The sequence below is a fragment of the Equus caballus genome, chromosome 2 (assembly GCF_041296265.1).
Source record: "Equus caballus isolate H_3958 breed thoroughbred chromosome 2, TB-T2T, whole genome shotgun sequence".
Lineage (NCBI taxonomy): Eukaryota > Metazoa > Chordata > Mammalia > Perissodactyla > Equidae > Equus > Equus caballus.
Window position 1 is genome coordinate 28,543,822 of NC_091685.1, and position 19,957 is coordinate 28,563,778.

General features: G+C 51.0%; 1 protein-coding gene across 1 annotated transcript in view; it reads left to right on the plus strand.

Annotated features, from left to right (window-relative positions):
- Positions 1 to 2,188: 2,188 nt before the first annotated feature.
- The window catches only part of SLC9A1 (solute carrier family 9 member A1), a 49,380-nt gene continuing 31,611 nt past the window's right edge, over positions 2,189 to 19,957 (plus strand). Inside the window, exon 1 of the mRNA XM_001500633.6 lies at positions 2,189 to 3,407. Within this exon, the coding sequence (XP_001500683.2) occupies positions 3,059 to 3,407 (349 nt within the window). The 5' untranslated portion in view covers positions 2,189 to 3,058. The remainder of the gene's footprint in view (positions 3,408 to 19,957) is intronic.

Here is a 19,957-nt window from a genome sequence, read left to right on the forward strand (position 1 = left end):
TTTCTATACTGAACCTGTGGTATTTTGGGCGAGTGCTGGATTTAGAGGTTAGAAAGCTGACTTAAGTCCTGGATCTGCTACCTAATAGGTGTGTGACCTCAGCCAAATTGCTTCACGTCTCTGAGTCTTAGTTTTTTCATCTGTCAAATGGAAATGAGAATAATAACTACTATTTAGTGAGTCCTCACTACACACAGGACTTGGGTCATTGATAAACCTGGGGCACTTGGTTGTGAACTATACAGGATGGAATCATTGTGAGCCATTATTGTCGTATTCTGATCCTTGCCCTAAATCCTGTTATTCTCTGGTTATTTCCATTATAGCTGATGCTCTCCTTTCATCTGCTCCCAGGTGACACAAGGTCCTTGGCCTTCTGAAGGCTCTTCTAGGCTCTTCTGTCATCTCCCAAGTGGCTGGACCTGTGCCAGGAGAATATGAGGTACAGAGAATTCAGTTTAGTGTTGGCACCTTCACTCGTTATCACATCACTCTATTATCATTTTAATATACCTTTTTGTGAAAGGATAGCATTTCGCAAGAAAAGTGCACAAATTATGATTATGCGATGAGTTATCACAAAACAACCATATCTGTGCAACCTTTGTAACCACCACCTGGTAAAGCAGTAGAACATTATCAGCACCCTAAAAGCCCTGGTTGTGTCCCCTCCCAATCACTCTCACCTCCTTCTTCCTCATGTCTTAGCTCTGTGCTGCTAGAGCCCAACACAAAACCTGTCAGGAGGCCCAGTAAACATTTGCTAAACTAAACTGAACTCCTTTGAAATATTTTGTGATCTCAAGCTAGTCCCTTTGACTTTCTTGGCCTTGATTTACTATTCTGCACAACAGGGATGTAATGTCAAGAGTTGTCAACGCCAGTTATACGTTAGAATCACCTGGGGAACTTTAGAAAAAATACCTATCATGCACTACCCTAGAGCAACTGAATCCAATCTCTGAAGGTGGGTCTTGGGCCATGGTAGTTTTTAAAAGCTTTCCAATGATTCCAGCATATAGACATGACCTCTTGAATCTTACCAATTCCAACCAACACTGTGTTCAAATCCGAGTTCCACTACTGCTACAGGATGAATCGTGTCCTCTCAAAAGATGTTGAAGTTCTAACCCCAGTACCGATGAGTACGGCCTTATTTGGAAATAGGGTTATTGAAGATGATCAAGTTCAGATGAGGTCATTACGGTGGATCCCTAATCTAGTTTGACTGGTGACCTCATAAAAAGGGACCCAGAGACGGAGACATAGGGAGATCACCATGCGAAGTTTGGAGTTGTGCTGCCACAATCAAGGAACACTGAAGATTGCTCGCAAGCCACCAGAAGCTAGGAGAGAGACATGGAACAGATTCTCCTTCACAGTCCTCCAGAAAATGAGAAAATAAACTTCTGTTCTTTAAGCCACCCAGTTAGTGGTACTTTTTTTTTTTTTGAGGAAGATTAGCCCTGAGCTAACATCTGCTGCCAATCCTCCTCTTTTTGCTGAGGAAGACTGGCCCTGAGCTACCATCCGTGCCCATCTTCCTCCACTTTATATGTGGGACGCCTACCACAGCATGGCTTTTGCCAAGTAGTGCCATGTCCACACCTGGGATCCAAACCTGCAAACCCCAGGCCGCCAAGAAGTGGAACGCGTGCACTTAACCACTGTGCCACCAGGCCGGTGGCTGTGGTACTTTTTTATAGAAGCCCTAGCAAACTAATACAACTACTTAAATAGTAGCCAAGGAACTCTCTTCACCCGTTTCCTCATCTGCAAAATTGGAACCATAATAATGGTTCTACATGCGGTCTCCATTCTACACACTTTACATAGATTATCTCATTTAGTCATCAGAGTATCCCTCTGATGTAGGTGCTCATACTATCTCCACTTTACAGATGAGAAAGCTATGGAACAGAGAGGTCAAGTAACTTGCTCAAGGTCGCAAGTTAACTAAACGCATGAGAAAATACATCTTTCACAAGATTATCGGGAAGCCTTCATGAGATTGTGGATGTAGATGCGAAAGCGCTTTGTAAATAGTAAAACATTTTGCCTGTGTTAGTTAGAATCTCTGTAGATTCAGGACTTTTTTTCCCCGTGTCTGACTCTTCTTCCTCTTCCTACGCGATACTTCCTCCCCTAGGCGAAAGGGGTCGCTGCGCTGCGCGGGCGCTGATAGGTCCCTCTAGCTCGCTGCGCTGGCTGCTCGCTGGTGCCTATAAGTATCAGCGCCGGGCTCAACGAGGCATCAGTCAGCCGCCGCCGGGGCTGGTGAGGGCCTTGCTTGTGGAGCTGGAGCCGGACGCCGAGGAGCTGAAGCAGGGCCGGGGCGGAGCGCAGCGCTGCGCCGGGGCCGCAAGGAGGGGCGTCTTGCTGCTGGCCCACCGCGAGCCGCCCCCAGCCCGCGCCGAGGTGCCCTCCCGCCAGGCCGCCTGCCTCCGCCTTCCACCTCCCTCCATTTGCCCGGAATCTCAGCCCGGCGCGCCTGCATCCCGGCCCTTCACTGGGAGAGGAAGCTCCCGGCCGCTTTCCAGCTCCTCTCTTTCCTCGCAGCCTGGACTCCCACCCCCCTCTCTTCTTTTCCTGGTCTGGATCCCACTCCCTTCGGTCCCCTTCCTGTAGCCCAGGCTGCCTGCCCCTTCCCTTAGCCGAGTCAGCTCTTCAGTCACTTTCCTCAGCCGAGGGTCCCAACCTTCCCTCTTCGTTTTCCTTGCTTGGGGTCCAGTCTATCCTGTCCCTTCCTCTGTCCCTAGGGCGCAGTCCCTTCCCTCTCCCCCTTTCCCAGGCCTGGAGTTCCAGACTTTTTGGTCTCCACCTGTGGTCCTTCCTGGGTCCTTGTTCCTCTTCCCCATTTTGGAGTTCAAGATCTGGAAACCAGCCTCCCTCCACCCCCCAGAGGACTGCTTCCACAAAATACCTCTCTAAAACATGAACTTTTCCTAGAGACCACTCCAGTCTTTCTTCTCACCTGCTGACCCCTTGCTACCTATGTCCCAGGTCTTACTCTCACTTTGCTAAGGGTCAAGGCCTACTGGGCAGAGGGAGCAGCGCAATGCTGTGGTCTGGCATCTGTGGCCTCTCGCCGCCTCGAATCTTCCCTTCGTTGCTTGTGTTGGTAGCCTTGGTGGGGTTGCTCCCTGTTCTCAGGAGCCATGACCTCCAGTCCAGCCCTACTGCCAGCACCATCCGAGGCTCAGAGCCACCACGGGAACGCTCCATTGGGGATGTCACCACCGCCCCACCGGAGTCCCCCCCTGAGAGCCGCCCTGTTAACCATTCCGTCACTGAACATAGCATGAAGACTCGAAAGGCCTTTCCGGTTCTGGGGATTGACTACTCACACGTGCGCACACCCTTTGAGATCTCCCTCTGGATCCTTCTGGCTTGCCTCATGAAGATAGGTGAGTCTAGTTTGCTCCAATGCTTCTGCTGCCGCCAAACCGGTGAGCTTCTTGTCCTGTCCTTACCACTTGAGGCTGCTCAGGAATAAGGATCTGGACAGTAACGTAGGCAGCCTCCATTCTGCCATGTTGGTTCTTTTCAAACTTGAGCTCTGTGGCCTCTGTGGTCTGAGGCCCCCAAAGATTGGAGCCAGCATTGTGCATGGGAGAAAGCAGGATTAGAGCATGGGTTGCTTCTGATGCTAGATACCTTCAGCAAGGCTTCCAGGCCTGGCACATCTCCTTTGGTGGGGTCAGACCCCGAGGGGAGTCAGGCACCCAGCTGTGTGTGAGGGAGAGAAGAGTGTCTTCCAGCAATCGGCACAGTTGGCTCTGTCAACTGCACCAGTGCAATTACATGCTTCATGGGAGGGCATTCCAGGATGGAGTGTATTTCTACTTGGCCTGTCTAGGGTGTTTGAGTATAGTGGGGGACCTGTGTGATGGAGACTTAGAAGAGTGGTGGAACATGAAGGATCCCCGTATTCTCACCTTCTTTATCCTGAGAATGTTATCTGTAAGCTTTGCCTGCCCAGGCTGGTCAGGAGCCCCTGAGTCAGTTTCCGGCTCAGGAATACCAGCCCTTATACAGTTTATGGGACAAGGAGCCCTGGAAATTTCTGAAGTCTGTTTGAGGGTGGAGAGGGAGTGGAGGAGGTTGAAGCTTGGTCTGGCCCCAGCTCACCTCCGGATTGGCACCCGGCTGTGTCTCAAGGTGCTGTCTGGGCTGACCAGTCACATTAGCCTACCGTTCAGCCAAGTGGGAGAGAGACAGGTGGAGGGGCTCAGGATGTTCTGGTCTGAAGAGACTTTGAAATGTTCATTTTAGGAGAAGGAAACAGAAAAGTTCCCTTCCAAAGGCTTGGTCTCCCTGCTAGGCCTGAGTACTTTTCTGCTGGGTGATGGATGGAGCTCACCAGAGTCTGCATAGCCCAGAAGTCCCTGGAAGTACATCCGGGGAGGGGGGCTTTGAAAGCTGCCTTTGCTTTTTTTTTGTTACCCTGGCTTGATGTGGAAGGCATGAGGGCCTGGGACTCTGCTGGCTTGGGTTTGGGGAGTTTGTGACTCTTGACAGGAAGCCTCGCAGCTTTCCCAAGGACATGCAGCAGCCGGGCTGTCGTGAGGCAGGCTCTGGGACATGCTGCAGGAGGCCACTCTGTTTTGACAGATCCAGAAGCTGGCTTCCTGGTGCAGGGCTTTAGTGCTGTAACAGTAACAGGGCTGTGCGTGGAGCTGGGCCACCAGCACCTATACCCTAATGGCAGCCAACTTCCTGGAAAAAATCAAGGACTGGGCAAGGGGAGCCATGTGTACTGATTCTGACAAATACATGACCTTGAACAAACTGGGGCCATTTTCTGAAGGTCTCGTCCACCTGTGAAACTGGCGAGAATCTCTAAATTTAACCATATCAATTGAGTCATGAAACCTCTATCTTAATTTGTTGTGGGAAACTGAAGTGACCGTGATGTGTCATTTGCCTGTGTGAGAGCAAGAAGAGACCTCACAAGCACTGTCTATAATTTGTTCTCCTCTCTCCAACCCCCTCACCTCCCAGCCACATCTGGCATTGTGTTAGGGCCTTGGGGCTGGTACACACACTGCAGGTCTCAGTGCCTCCTGGTGGGATGACGGCATCACCAAAAAGATTCTACTGTGGACAGTCAGGAGTTTCTCCCTGTAGGCCTGATATCTCTAGTTCTAATGGGGTCGGCCTTGGCCTGCTTTGTCTCCACCAGAACCTGTGCCAGGGATCCTGGGCAGCTGGAGAACAGAGATGGTGCCATGGCAAATGGACCAGTCTAGAAGTTAGGAAACTTGGCTTGTCATCCCACCTCCCTCTGTGACCTTGGGCCAGTCGTGCCTCTCCACCTGTCAGTTGATCTGTGTGGCCCCTTCCAGGTCTGACATTTCTGCCATTCCCTGGCTTGGGTAACCCTGACAAGTCATTCAGCCTCGGGCCTCAGGTTTCCCATCATAAATTGGGGAGGCTGGATATGATCTCCGAGGGCCTTTGTAGCTCCATAAGTCTGTGTCTCTGGCTTGGAAGGGCATTTTTCTGCCTTGGAAAACAGAGGACCCCTAGCATCTGGCCACCTTGGGAAAGAGAGTAGAGAGAAGGGTGCCTTAAAGATCTCAAAGTTCCTAGTTCAGGCGGCAATAGTGAAAGCCCATTTTTTCCTTTGCCTTTGCAGTGTAGAATTGATGTTAGATGAGGGTTCCACTACTCTGCCACTTATCCTCTCTGAGCCTCAGTTTCCTTGTGTATAAAATGGAGGAAATAATAGCATCTAGCTATAGTGCTGCTGATGTGGCAGCGACATAAATTAATGCGCATAAAGCTGACTTTGTACCTAGGAAGCATTCAGTGAGTGGCAGCTGCCCCGTTGGTATTTTAACCACCTAAGGCAAACGCATCCCTACCGCAGCCTCCTACAGCGTTCCTCTCAGGCTGAAGAATTCCAAATCTGTCAACCGAGGCTGCCACGGGGTGTCCTTCCTTAAGGTTTCAGAGTTTTGGGTGTGTCCTACTGACTTTGTTCTTCCTCTCACTTAAGCTGCCTCCAGAGCTGGTCTGGGGGGAGGGGAGATGGCACCAGCTGACTTAGGGCACAGGAATGGGGGGCTGAGGCCATGCCCCCTCTGCACTGTCAGATACTGAAGAACTTAGGAGTTCAGTTTGGGGTCTTGTTTATTCTCTGAGTGCCCCAGTGTGGGTTGGAGCTATGTTGGAGGCCTCATTCTGTCATCTCTGGCAGCTGCTTCCCTTGCAAGGTAACCCTCCTTTAAAAATAGAAAGTGCTGTGTGCAGTTCTCATTCTTTTCCTAATCATTCCTAATCATCCTGAGAGCCTCAGGTAGACGTTGTCGGAGATGGGTGTGGGAGGGGTAGGGTTAGAGTTGAAGTTCTAGGGAAGATGCTTCTGGGTTCTCTTCTAGCTGACTCAGTAGATGACATTAGGTAAGTCACTTCCCTTCTCTGGGCCTTTTTGCTCTCACTGACAGTTAGGGAGTCTTGCCTTTTCCTTGACGGGGAGGGGCTAATGGCATGGAGGAGGTTTGGACTATTGGGAGAACTGTGAGAGTGACCCCAAACCTTAGGTTAGATCCATTCCGCACTCCTACCCCACCTTGTGATCTGGACCCTGCGTGAATTCTGCTTTGTCTTCAGCTCACCCGACTCCCAGTTCAGTGCTGGTTCCAAGGGAGAGCCTCACTGAAACCCAGCGTGCCATTGGCACCCCCTGCGTTTGTTTGCAACGCAAACAAATCCCTGCCCTGGAACTCCTGGCACAGGCCCGGGAGCCCATAAAGCAGGTATTCATCGTGTCTCCTGACCAGAGACAAAAACGCCTTCCCTTGTCCCTTATGTCGTATACCTTTTTTTAGTTTTGGTCCTTGCAAGGCGTATCCTGCCATTTCCTCCTTAGAACAAGTCTGTGAGTTGGGGAGATGGGGGTCATTATGCCCACTACACATGCGTGGATATCAGACCCAGCAACTGGTTTCCGGTAAAAATAAGACTAGAGCTTCCCTCTCCCACTTCTCAGAAGGAGAGAGGAATGACTTAAAGGTCACCTTGAAACGTCTCAGGAAGCCCAGATGGGAGTCTTTAAAAAGAAAGAGGTGACCTTTTTCTCTTTGGGACAACAACTGACTGACTGTAGGACGGTGGGAGGGGAGGTCACCTGGGAACTGGGCAGAAGGCTTCAGGTAGGACATATGTCTCCAGAAGGGCCAGGACACTCAGAGGCCCTCGGCTGGTCATATTCCCTGGACTCCATTCAGCTGAGCACCCATGAGGCACGCCTTTCCTCTCGTTTAGCCACACCCCTCCAGCTTTGGTGGAAAGGAAAGACATGGTGACAAAGCCTGGGCTTTGCCCCTTGGTACCTGTGTGACCGTGGGCTAGGCACCTCATTTCTCTGCACCTGACTTGCATCATCGGGAAGGTGAAGACACCATCTCTAACTTCTAGGACTGATGTAGGGACGGAATGTGGGCCTGCCCAGCACGGTCCCCGGCTCGGTCTGGCAGCTTTCAGGGCCTGTTCAGATTCTTTGGGCGGTCGTCCCAGCCCACTCCAGCCCACAGCAGTCGCTTTCACTTGTCCCCCGAACCCGTTTCCCTTATTGTTTATCCACAACCTTGGCATAAGGCCTAGCCTGCCCTGTGACATCTCTTCTGTTGGGGGTGTGTGTGTTTTAATAAGAATTACCATTATTGAGTATCTACAGAGAAGTGTCAGGAACTTTATAAAAGTAATCTCATTTAATCCCTACTAAAATCATATGAGATAAAGGCTATCTCTGTTTCACAGATGAGGAAACAGCTCATAAAGGTTATCTTCAGTGATGTGAATTGCTATTTATTTCTGTTTGAGTCTTGGCATAGCCCCCTTTAGGGGTGCAGCTGCATCTCCTGCCCCCCACAGTCCCCTCAGCAGATGCATGCTGCCCTGACTGAGTAGGTCCCCAGCTCACTGCACCTGCACTTGGGAATTTTAGGACTCCCTCTGGGGGCTGGGCAGATGTCAACAGTGGGAGCCTTCTCTGTGCCCTGAGAGAGCTGTTGGGGTTCTGTGCCCAGCTTTGGGCCCATCCTCTGTTCCTGTGCGTTGCATGGGTGCAACTGAATCCTGCAGTCCTTGTCCAGGGGTAGTGACCCTGCCTGCCGTGTCTTTGCTGGTGCCCTCTCCATAGTCTGACTGGAGCTTCTTCCCTGCTTGGGCAGGGGAGTGCCAGGTAAAGGGTAGTTTCCTTTAGCCAACAGGGGATGGCTAACCTTGTGAGTGTAATCCCCTGCTGCTGGGCAGGAAGGCTGCTGAGCTGATTTTGGTTACCCTCAGGGCCCAGTAGGATCCCCAGAGAGGCAGCCTCTATGCTGGGAGCAGGTGGCACAATTTTCTTTGGCCCTGTAAGGCAGGCAGAGTTTAGTAGTAATTCTCATTAGTAGTGTCATTTAAATGTTTCCAAAGCACTTGTGTATACAGTATTTAATTCTGATCATCTCAATGGTCCTGGAGTTAGAATAGCAGATGGTATTAATGTACCCATTTTATATCCGAGGAATCTGAGGTCACATGGCAAGTAAATGGCAAAGAACACAATCCCTGGACTTCTAACCAAAGGCCCTTTCCTCTTTGCTGCCTGGCTGACGTGCTGGGTCATTGTGAAGATAAAGGGGACCAGAGATCCCTGGGGGCTTTGATGAAAGTAAATGACCAGGCACATCCACACTGGTAACTTGGATGGTTGTCAGGACGGATACCAGTTTCTCCTGTAGGAGGGAAGGGCTGAAGGAGCAGGGCCTTCTGGGGTGGCCTGGAGCCCAGGCCAGTTCAGCTCTGAGTTGTTGTCAACCCCTTGAGGACATTTGTTTTGTTATGAGAAGTGTGAGGGCTGAACAGCCTTGGGACCTGTCATTCTCAGATCCCTTCTTTCTGGAGCAGCAAACCTTAGAAATGGAGGCCTTTTCTTTTCCCTTGAGGTGTTTGAGGAGGAGAAAGGAGGGGCAGAGAAGTGAATTACAACAGAAGACATGCTGGATGGGTGGGAGTGGGGAAGTCAGGAGACTTGAGAGCTGGTCTTAGCTCTTTGCTTAGCTGTGTGACTTTAGGCAAGGCACAACCTCTCTGAGCCTCTGTTTCCTAATTTGTAAGTTTTGGTAAATATTAGCTGCCACTTACTGAGCTCCTGTTTCAGAACCTGTGTTAGGTACTTGCACAGCTAGCAAACGTTGAAGTTTAAGCCCGGATCTGTCTGACTTCGGAGCCTACATTCTTTTCATCATCATGCCCTGCCTCCCTTTCAGTTCAGAAGTTTTATTTTTCCTGTAATCATTTTGAACAGGGAAGGGTTTAAAGGTTTTAGTATTTCAAGTCTTGGCTGCTCTCTCTGGATTATTTCTTGGGTTTAGGGAAAAGGCTGTGACCCCCTCCAAGTGCCGCTGTGAACCAAATAGCCCTTCTCAGAGGTGGAGGCATTCGGAAACACCGGAGGGCAGGGGACTGGAGCCGAGGGGCCCCAGGCTCCCTGTGGGAATGCCAGCCTGTACACAGCGGGCAGGCTTGTCTCCTCCCCTCCCTCCTTGGGTCTCCCCCTCATCTGCCCCCTTTCCTTCCGTGGTGGGGAGAGAGGGCTCACTCAGCAAACCCAGGACCTGGGTTATTCCTGAGTCATCCATTGCCTGTGTGGGCCTCATTTTGTAGCACTCACTCCCCGGCAAATGTCTGAGTCAGACATGTCTCAACCCAAGGTTGTCTGCACACCGCATTGGGCCAAACCCTCTCTTTAGATGCCGATAAACATCAACTGATGCTTTAAGGCAGCCCGTGATTATATGTGGGTATTTTTAATCTTATGGGCTAATCTAATTTTAACTGAACGAAGTTTTGGGTTGGGCCAGGATCAGTGGGCTGCCCCCCTTCCCTGGTATCATGCTGACTTCGTTTCCTTCCCCCTTAAAGCTCATCCAACATGCAGGACCAGTTTTGGGGTCTGTTAGGCCAGACCTGACCCCTGAGTTCTTATGCTGACTTGCTGAGAATCTGGAGTTCCCTAGATTACCCCAGGAAGCTCTTTTCTGAAAAGCTTTGTCCTTAAGTACTCTAAGTGAGGTTCAGGATGAGAAGTCCTATTTCTTCCCAAGCCCCCTTTCCGGTCCCTTGGGGGACACTTCCCCTTAAGCCCGGACTGGCCCTCCCACAATGCTCAGCCTGTTTGAGGCCAGGCCACTGAAGGTGAAGAGGTGACATCACGATTGTGTGTCAGGCAGAGCCCACAAGCTCACCAAAATAATAAATAGCTAGCACTTACATAGAACTTGCCGTGTGCCAGGCAAAGCTGACAAAGGCTGTGTCTTTGTGCTGGCCAGCCAGGACTGAGAGCAGCTAATTAATTCGTCGGTTCAAGTTGGAGTCGAAGAGGCAGGTCAGCTGAAATCAGCCATCAAGCATTTAGCTTGTGGCCCAATGGGGAACCAAGGAGAGTGAAACCCAGGGCCTGCTCATTAGGAGCTTCTAGTCTGCTTAGGAGAAAATGGTTGATCTGTGCTGAGGACTGGGCAGACTCCTGGCAGAGGCAAAGTTCAGAGGGAACAAGCAATCCCTGGGGGCAGAGGTGGTTAGGGAAGGCTGCTCAGAGGAGGTGGAACTTGAGCCAGTCTTGAATGATGGAGAGGAATTAGATAAGCAGGCAGGACAGAGAGAGCTATTCTTAGTACAGTCATGCATCACAAACCACGGGGGTATGTTCTGAGAAATGCGTCGTTAGGCGATTTCGTCACTGTGTGAACATCATAGAATGTACTTACAAACCTAGATGGTATAGCCTCCTACACACCTAGGCTATATGGTACTAATCTTACGGACCACCACCCATTCACCATCGTATGTGGGGTCCGCTGTTAACCTGAACGTCATTATGCCACACCTGACTGTACACAGTTTGCACAAGAATGTAAACCCATTGAAGACAGGGCCTTTGTTTGCTTTCTTATCTGTGTCTGGCACCAAGTAAGGGCTCCTAAGTATTTGGAGAATGAGTGAGTGCATGCTGAGATAGGGTCCGTGTGAAGCCTTTGGGGCAGACAAGAAACCAGTTTGACTGCTCAGAGATGAGGGAGAGCAAGGGTTGGAGAGGCTGGTCTCCAGACCGAATGCCAGGCCAGGGAGTTTAACTGAGCTCAGAAAGCGACACAGAGTGATGCTTTAGGCGTCAGCCTGTTTGTAAGGGGTGCTGCTGCAGCTGCCTCCCTCCTTCGGCTTGGCTCTAATGGAGGGTCTGCAAGGGCATTCTCTCTGGGCTGGTTGGGGTCTCTGTGGGAAAATCTGGTTCTGTTTGGTCTGCCCTCAATTTTTATAAGTAAAAGTGAGATACCAGAGCTTCCTCAGGGAGCTGCCAAGAGCCCTAATTGAATTAAGCTTTTCCTGAGAAGATTCCTCAAGCCATCAACTGCACTGTGACTATGAATTAATGAGACCAGTGGCCATAAACTGCAAGAAGGCAATCTCGTTAATTTATAGTGGTACCTGGACAGGTTGACTTATGGCTTCTCTTTGTTTTTATGTGTATGTTGGGGGTGGGCTGGGGCCAGAACCTCCCCTCTGTGGCAGATTTATTTTTATAATATGAATAAATAAAACATATTCATGGTAGAAAACAAAACAAACAGAAATAAAACCTAACGGTACTAAAGGGTATTAAAAAGTGAAAGTTTCCCTCTTCACTTCTCTGTCCACCCCCATTGTCTTCCTACCCAGAGGTTACCACTGTTAACTTTCTTGTGCATCTTTTCAGAAATTCTTTATGCATACATGAGTGTGTGGGCAGATTTAGTTTTCATAAAGCCATTTGTACGAAAGGAAAGAGCTCTAGGCTGAGAATGAGAGACCTCAGTCCTCTTCCTTGCTCTGCCTGTTTCTTGCGTATTGACCTATCATAAGTCGTTTTGCCTTCCTGGGTGTTAGTTTCCCTATCTGTGGATTTCAGTTGTTGAAAGACTCTCTGGGACTTTCTGTGGGAACAGCAGTCATCCCAGGGGAGCCCCCGCTTTGGTGAGGCCCTCAGAAGGGTATCTCCACAGCTCCATCTTTTGGGGGATGGGCCAATGCTGTCATGAGTTGTGGCTTCAAAGCACAGAATTCTCAAGTACCGGATTGTAGTTGTCTCCAACTCCAGCTCACAGTTATGGAGTTGAATAAATAGGTCCACGGAGAGCCAGCTCACTTGCTGGAGAAGTAAGACAACACACAAGGGAGAAAGCACAGGTGGGAAATTGTGTGGCTCAGGTTGGGATTCTGAGGGGATCAGAGAGGAGGAGGAGAGATGGGGAGGGCTTCGTGAAAGAGGTGATCTTGAGCGGTGGGCCAGATGGAGAAAAGGAACATCCTTTAGGAGGGGTTACTGTTGGAAGGAATTCTGGCTTAGGTGAGAGAATGAACTAGATAACCTGCTATTCTTCTAGGATCTAGGTTCCTAAGATTCTTCCTGAGTCTGTGATGGAGTTCGGGGACCTGCTGCCCACCCAAAATAGTCTGCAGACATTTCTATATGTGTGTTTTTATCAGAGGGAGAAGGCCGATAGTAGCCACAGATTCTCAGAGGAATCTGTGGTCCCCCAAATGTTGAGAGCTCTGCCCTTCGTGCTGTGGGAGTTTGAAGAAGTGTAAAGGACTTTCCTTGGATGAAGTGGTACTTAACTCTGGGATGAATGGGGTTTGCCTGGGGGACTGCAGAACTCCTTCTAGGCAAGGGGAGTGAACCAGTCAGAATGAGTAAGCTGTGTCCTTACTGTAACAAGAGAAGGGAAAATGACTGTAAAGTAGAGAAAAGCTGTTTTGGATTGGGGATCAAAGCAGATGCAGCAGGCTCCTTCTGCCCTGTGCAGGCAGGGAAGGTGCTAGGTGCCTTCTGCACCCTGGGTCTGCTGAGTTTCCAAGGTGATCCCAACTCATACTCCAGGAGGTAAGTCAGGCCTCCCAAACTTTTTCGTAAAGTGGCTAGGGCCCAAACACACCTCTGAGGCTCTATTAGGGGAAGCAGCTAACTTTGAGGTAGCAGAAGCAAGAGATTGCCTCTAAAGGGGACCGGCTTTGAGGGCCTACTGCTAGGCAGCCCGGATTGGCCTCTGCTGTTCCCTGGGCTGAGGACCTCCATCTCTTGCTCTCACCCTGTTTTTGTGAGTGAAAGTAGAGAATATTATTCTACCTCTAGAATATTAGAAGTAGAAAGAACCTTATTGCCTGTGGCCCTGAGGCCCAAAGGGGAAACAGAGATGTTTTGATCTGGTCCTCTCATTTTCCACTGGAGGCACAGAGAGGATGTGCCCAGAGCCACATATGAATTAACTCCAGACGGAGAACTTTCCTTGCTCTGTTAGCTAACCCAGGGATTTCTAGGCAGTCAGAGCTGGACCAAGAGAAGGGGCTGTGGTCTTTGGCCTGGATACAGGTATCTAAGCATTGGTTACTCTCTGGTGGGCCCTTTAAGCCTAAGGGCTGGAGAGTGTATCAGAGAGCTGTTCCTGGCAGGGAAGCCATTTGGCCTTGGCCATGCAGGTCCTTGCAGGAGAACCAAGTGCAAGGCTCGGGACTTCTGAGCCAGGTCAGAGGCTTCTGCTCTGACCCATCAAATTCCTCAGGCCTTTGTACTCCATCACAAGAGAATGTTGAGCCTGGGTGCTGTGCTTTTTATAGCATCTTTGCCATCAAACCGGGGAATGAGATCTTATCTCCTGTGTTCTGGGCCAGGGTGCACGGGAATCTGGATGCTGTACCAGGTAGGCAGGATACCAGCATGAGGGGAGGGCAGCTCACCTAGCTGAGCACAGCCCAAGACTCAGGTTGCAGCTCAGTCGGGGAGAGGAGCAGGCACCCTACCCCACCCTTCCGGATCTGCCTGGCCAGTGGAATGAAAAAGACACAGGAGAACTGCCTCTCTTAAGGAGCTCAGGGACTGGTCTGAGAAATGCAATATAGATGCAGAACTGTCAGGCACTAGAAAGTGGGTGTGATTCGAGGTGCAGATGGAATTCTCTGAGGGTCTAGAGGAGGCAGAAAGACCTTCCCACTTGGGAGAATCAGAGGCGGCTTTGTGGAGGTGACCATTGAACCTGGCCTTGAAGGATAAGATTTAAATAAGATGCTTGAGTGAAATAGGTCTCACTGGGCACAGCTAGAAGCATCTGCTTGGGGCAGGACCTTTGGATTGCAGAATAGTGTCCCAGGACAGTTCCCTTTGGAAACGTGGTGGTTAGACACACAGGCTTTGCAGCTCAACAGACCTAGGTTTAAATTGCAGCTCTGTCACTTTGTAGCACTGTGACTTTGGGCAAGTCATTTCCCCACTTTGAATCTCAATTTGATCAGATGCAACATGGGGTAGCACGTGGCAGGGTTGTCGGGAGGATTCAGGGAGAGTACCCTTGTAAGATGAGTGGCACAGAGTTTGGCACATTCTGAACACACAGTAAATGGTGGCACTTAGGAGTCCCTCTAGGATCAGGAAAAAAAGAAATAGGAGCTTGTTTTCTCTGACTCCTGAAGAATCTCCCAGCAGCTGAATGAATAATCACTCAGCAAGACTTACTGAAGCCCTGGTGTGTGTCCAGTGCTGTGCTAAGCGCAGGGGTGAGGATGCTATGGATAAATAATACTTATCCTTTTAATGAGCACACCCTCTAAGGTGGGTAGAGCACTTTCCAGCATGCTTCAGGAAATCTTTTGGGGAGATGCTCTTATTCTCCTTTCCACAAAGAAGGAAACTGAGGCCCAGAGAGTTTAGGTGATTTGTCTGGGGTCGTATAGCCTGACTGTGGTACAGCTAAAACCAGACCCAGGGCTTCCCATTCCAAGTCCGATGCTATTTCTCCTACATAGCAGTCACTTCACCACCTAGCTGAAGTAGCAAGACTTATCACTTGAAGCATTTAATGAGCAAAGCACGATTTTGTATGACAACTTGATGTGTAGCTATAAAAGCACTAAGTTTTGCAGAACAGATGATGGTTTTAAAAACAGGCCCAACTGTGATGAGGTGCCAGGTGAACTGTGCCAATGTCAAGGGCAGAAGGTTCTGCCACTTCATAACTGCATCACCCTGTCTGAGCCTCAGTTTCCCCAGTCAAAAGGAGATGGTATCTGTGAAGCCCCAAGCACGTCGTAAGTGCTCAGAAATGGAAGTTGCCACTATTCCTATAGCATTGGAGGAAGAGAAGAGGAGAGGAGTCTGGTAGTGGAGGATGATTTTAGGCATGTGGGCTGGAGGGCATTGGGATAGGGCTGAATGTCATCAGGACTAGGGTGGGCTTGCAAATGAGACTGTGAGCCGAATTTGGTCTTTAGTGGGGAGAGAAGGAGACGCACACTCAGCAAACACTGATTTGTGCCTGATAAATGCTGTGCTGAAGCTGGAAAGATGAATAAGTATAATCCCAGCCTCATGGGAGAGGCCAACATGTAAATAGGCACTTGCAATATGCTGTGAAGTGCCACAGTGGGGGCCCGCAGAGCTGTGGGTGCACGGGAGGAGCAGGGTGGGAGGTGGATCAGGGACGCCTTCCCAGAGCTTTGAGCTGAGCCTTGAAGGTTAAGCAGGAGTTTGCTCAGCTCATGTAAAGGGAGGAGCTCGAGAAAGGCACAGAGATGTGAATAATGCAGAGCCATAGATTTGACCTTTGCTTTTGAAAGCCAGTGGGGCCGTCTTTATCCCCTCCACCTCACTCCCAAATGTGCTACACCCACGTGCCTGGCTGGGCAGAAAAGCTGAGCCCCCCTTGGGGCAGTGAACACCAATGATGGGTGTTGCTACATTCCGGCAGTGAGAAGGGAGCCACCATTGATTGAGACCTACCACTTGTCTGGCCTTTTGCTGCAGGCTCTGCATAGTGCGTCATTGTCTGAGCGTTACAACAACCCCGAAGGTGGTATCCACCTTTGTCCAGCTTCCAGCTACCTTGGGAAAGTGAAACGGAATAATTTAGTGCTTGATGATTGCTGTGCCATTGCCTCAAAGCCCAGAGGACTTCAGGGAGGGGAGAGATGTGGCTGGGATGAACAGGGAGCAGAGGACTTTGTGTAGGTACCTTCACGAGACCCTCCTAAGAGGAGAGGAGGTGGCAGATCAGGCAAGGGTTGCAGCACCAGCTGAGGCTCTGAGCAGCAGGTGTGAGTGGGCACCTGAAAGGAGGCCCAGACAGCTGTATGTGGGGAAAGTCTGGGCTGGGGTCATTGAGAAATCAAGTTGAGTAGGTGCACCAGGCTGGATTCCCGAGCATCTAGAACTCCAGCCAGAGGGGTGTGGAGTTGACCCGTGCTTCTCAGGCTGGTGGAGAGCATGGCTCCATGGATCGAATGCTGCCCCTTCACTCTATTTCCACTTGTGCTCTCCGCATCCAAGCCGCGACCATCTCTAACCTGGGTGACTCCAGTGGCCTCCTGAATGGTCTCCCACCTCCACTACCCTCTGCCTGTAATTAGCTCTCCACAGGGCACTCAGAGGGGTTGTTTAGAAATGTAAACCAGAATATGGCATTCCCCTGCTAAAAACCTTTCAGTTGCCTTCTGATGAACAAAGGATAAAATCCGGGAGAGCTGTGGCCTACACCTCTCTCGACTTTACTCCCTGCTGCTCCTTCCCCTCCTCCACTCACCAGCCTTCCTAGTTCCTCAAACGTGCAGAGCCTTGTCAGGCGTGTTCCTCCACAGGCAGCCCCAGTTGCTCTCCCCAGCCTGGAAGACTACCTGTAGACTGCTGCAGGCCAGCTTCCTCATTCAGGCCCTGGATCAAATGTCCTCTCTTCAGAGAGGCCTCCTTGGCCACCCAGTCTAATGTGCAGCACCACCCCCCGCCCCCCATGTCAGACACTATTCTGGGTGCTGAGGACACAGCCAGGAGCAAGACAAGGAGGCTCCTGATATCAGGGGGCTCACATACCAGTGTACGGTGTTGGACAGTGACCACAACAATATCAGGTAGTGATAAGTGTCCTGAAGAAAATAAATATGAGAGAGATGTGCTACATTGGACGGTCAGCGAAGGCCTCTCTAAGGAGATAGCTTCTGAGCTGAGTGAATGATAAGAAGGAGCCCGCCTTTGAAAAACCAGGGGCTCTAAGGATGGGGTGTTTGAGGAACCTGGAGTGGAGTAAGAGAGGAAGGCGTGATGTGAGAATGCAGAGGAAGGCAGGGACCAGATCATGTTGGGCCTGTGGGCCTTGGGTTCGGCATTGCACTGGATTCTAGGTGCTCTGTGGTGCCATCAGAGGCTTTTGAGCTGGGTGACATGGTCTGACCTGGAGAGGGATGTTCAAAGCAGCCTGGGAGTCAGAGATGGAGAGTTGGCTCTAGCTCAGGGCTGGCCACAGTGAGCTGAGCAAAGCCAGTCCCTGGCCTGCAGCTACTCGGCCCAGGTCTGTGAGAGCAACAAGAATGAAGCTTTCTACCAGGCATCTCTGGCCAGGCCAGAAGGGGATGGAAGCTCTAGCCTGGGAGAGCTGTTCCCAGGGAGGGGTGAGTAGGGAGTAGGAGCAGAGCAGGAGGGAACGAGGGCATGTGGGGAGGGGAGGGGCTGACTGGGGCACCAGGCTCTGCTGGACTCCTGCCCTCTCCCCTGCCCAGCCCTGTGCCCGCAGGCAGGCGGTCACCAGACCTGTCATGTGGGAGGCGTGGCACCGCCGAGCACTAGGGCCCTGACATGCCTGTCCTGGCTGAACCCTATGGTCCCACGTGGCCTGAGGAGTTGTCAGACCCAGAAAGGGCAGGCCTAGAATCAGAGAATCAGACTTTATGGTTGGAAGGGAACCTAGAGATAGAGTGAGGATCCAGAAGATGTAGTGGAAAAGATAAGGTGTTGGGATGAGAAGGCCTGGGTTTAAATCCCAGCTCTTGCTCTGGCAGCAGTGTGGAGCCTGACTGCAGAGTCGTGGAGGTTCAGTGACAATGCTGAGGAGAGCACCTGGCAGTGAGGGCTCCTAAATGGTGAACAGTGATGGAGCCTTTCCCAACCCCCTCGTCTCACAGAGGAGAAAGCAGAAGGCCAGAGCGGAAATGACTTGCCCACAGGCCACAGTTGGCAGTGGTAGAGCTGGGGTTAGTTCTGGTCACCCAGCCGGTAGTCCACAGCTCTTCTGTGATGGTGTAAGTGAGCCTTTTTTCCTGTACCATTCCTTCTGGGACAGTCCCCTGTTCCTTCTGCAGAGTGAGGAGACTGCCCTGGGCATCCCACCTTGTCTTCAGCTTGCCTCTGAGCACCTACTATGTGTCAGGCACGGCCATGTGGGAGGTGGTTCCCACCCTTGCGGTGCTGACAGTTTTGTGTGGGAGATAGACATGTAAACAGCTAAAATACAAAGCAGGCTGAAGTGACACAGGGAGGCAGCACAATGCAGCGTGGGCCCTGGTGGCAGACGGGTCTTGGTTCTGGCACTGCTTCCTAGAATGTGGTGGCAACAAGGCCGAACCTAAGTTGGGACAGATCAGGAAGGCCTCTGATTCATTGTAGAGGAGCGTGGACTCTTTCCTGTAGTGGCAGGAACTGCAGAGGTTGTGGGGGGAGGTGTGACTATGACTGGCCTGTGTTGAGGACGAAGGCTCTCCTGGCAGAAGGAGACTGGACTAGATGAAGTTTTTCCCAGTGTTCTTGGTTCTTGGAATTTTCTGCCTCCTCCCTCCATGGGTAATTATCCTTCCTAAGAAACTGATCAGATGGGAAACTGCAGGAAATGATTTGGGACAAGGATTGTGTAGGAGTTGGGAGGAGAGTGGAGAGGATGCAGCAGGGAAGGGGATCCATGCCAAGCAGCAGGAGGTGGCTCCCTTTGGAGCGGGGTGAGGGGAGCCTAGGGAGGCTGGGAATTTAAAGCAGTGTGTGGGTGACTCTGGGGGAGCCAAGTCCCTCAAAGCTCCTCTGCTCCTGGTCCCTGGTGGGGAAGGGGGTGAGGTTGACTAGCAGGGTCTGGCTCTTCTGAGTTAACAGGAGCTGGGATCCTGGTGGGAAAGTGTGAGCTAGTGTGGCCCGGCAGCCAGAGGACTGGACCAGCTCTGCCGCTCAACTATCCTTCCACGTCTGAAATTCCATCATTGTGGGCCAGGGCCTCTTATGGCAAGTGGGTGTACACAGGGCACCCTCTCCTGGCACAGAGCACTCCTCCTCCCATCCCAGCTCCCAGCAGGCCCAAAACTTTAATTGTGGGCCTGGCCTCTGCTCTCTTTTGGTCTCACCAGTTAAACAGCAGCTCTCAGCGTGCTGAGGTTTTTGGGGGGTGGCAGGCTCCACTTAGCGTGAGCAGATGACTGAACCACAGAGACCAGTGATTAGCAGTGAGAAGCACGCAGGTCCCTGTGTCTGAACCCAGGGGTGAGGCTGGGTGCAGGGGCCTGGATGTTGAGATTCAAGGCATCCTTTGGGACAGTCAGGGATCAGTATAGCCTGGTGGCTTAAGGTCGTCAGAGTCCAACAGACCTGGCTTTGAATCCCAGCTCCACTGCCTGCCAACTGTATGACCTTAGGCTGAGTACCTGACCTGTGAGTGTCATTTTTCTAGAGGTAATTCTCCCTTGCATGTGTTTTTTTTTTTTTTTTTTTAAAGATTTTATTTTTTCCTTTTTCTCCCCAAAGCCCCCCAGTACATAGTTGTATATTCTTCGTTGTGGGTTCTTCTAGTTGTGGCATATGGGACGCTGCCTCAGCGTGGTCTGACGAGCAGTGCCATGTCCGCGCCCAGGATTCGAACCAACGAAACACTGGGCCGCCTGCAGCGGAGCGCGCGAACTTAACCACTCGGCCACGGGGCCAGCCCCCGCATGTGGTTTTTTTTTTTTTTTTTTTAACCCTTTTTTCCCTCTCTTTCTTTAATTGAGGAATAACATACATACGGTACATACATACAATAGAGTGCACCAATCTTAAAGTATAGAGCTCAGTGGTTATTTACAAATGTTTGTGTCCATGTTAACAACCACCCAGGTCAAGATAGCGGACATCTGTGTACGCAGCTAAAGCCTGCCCTTC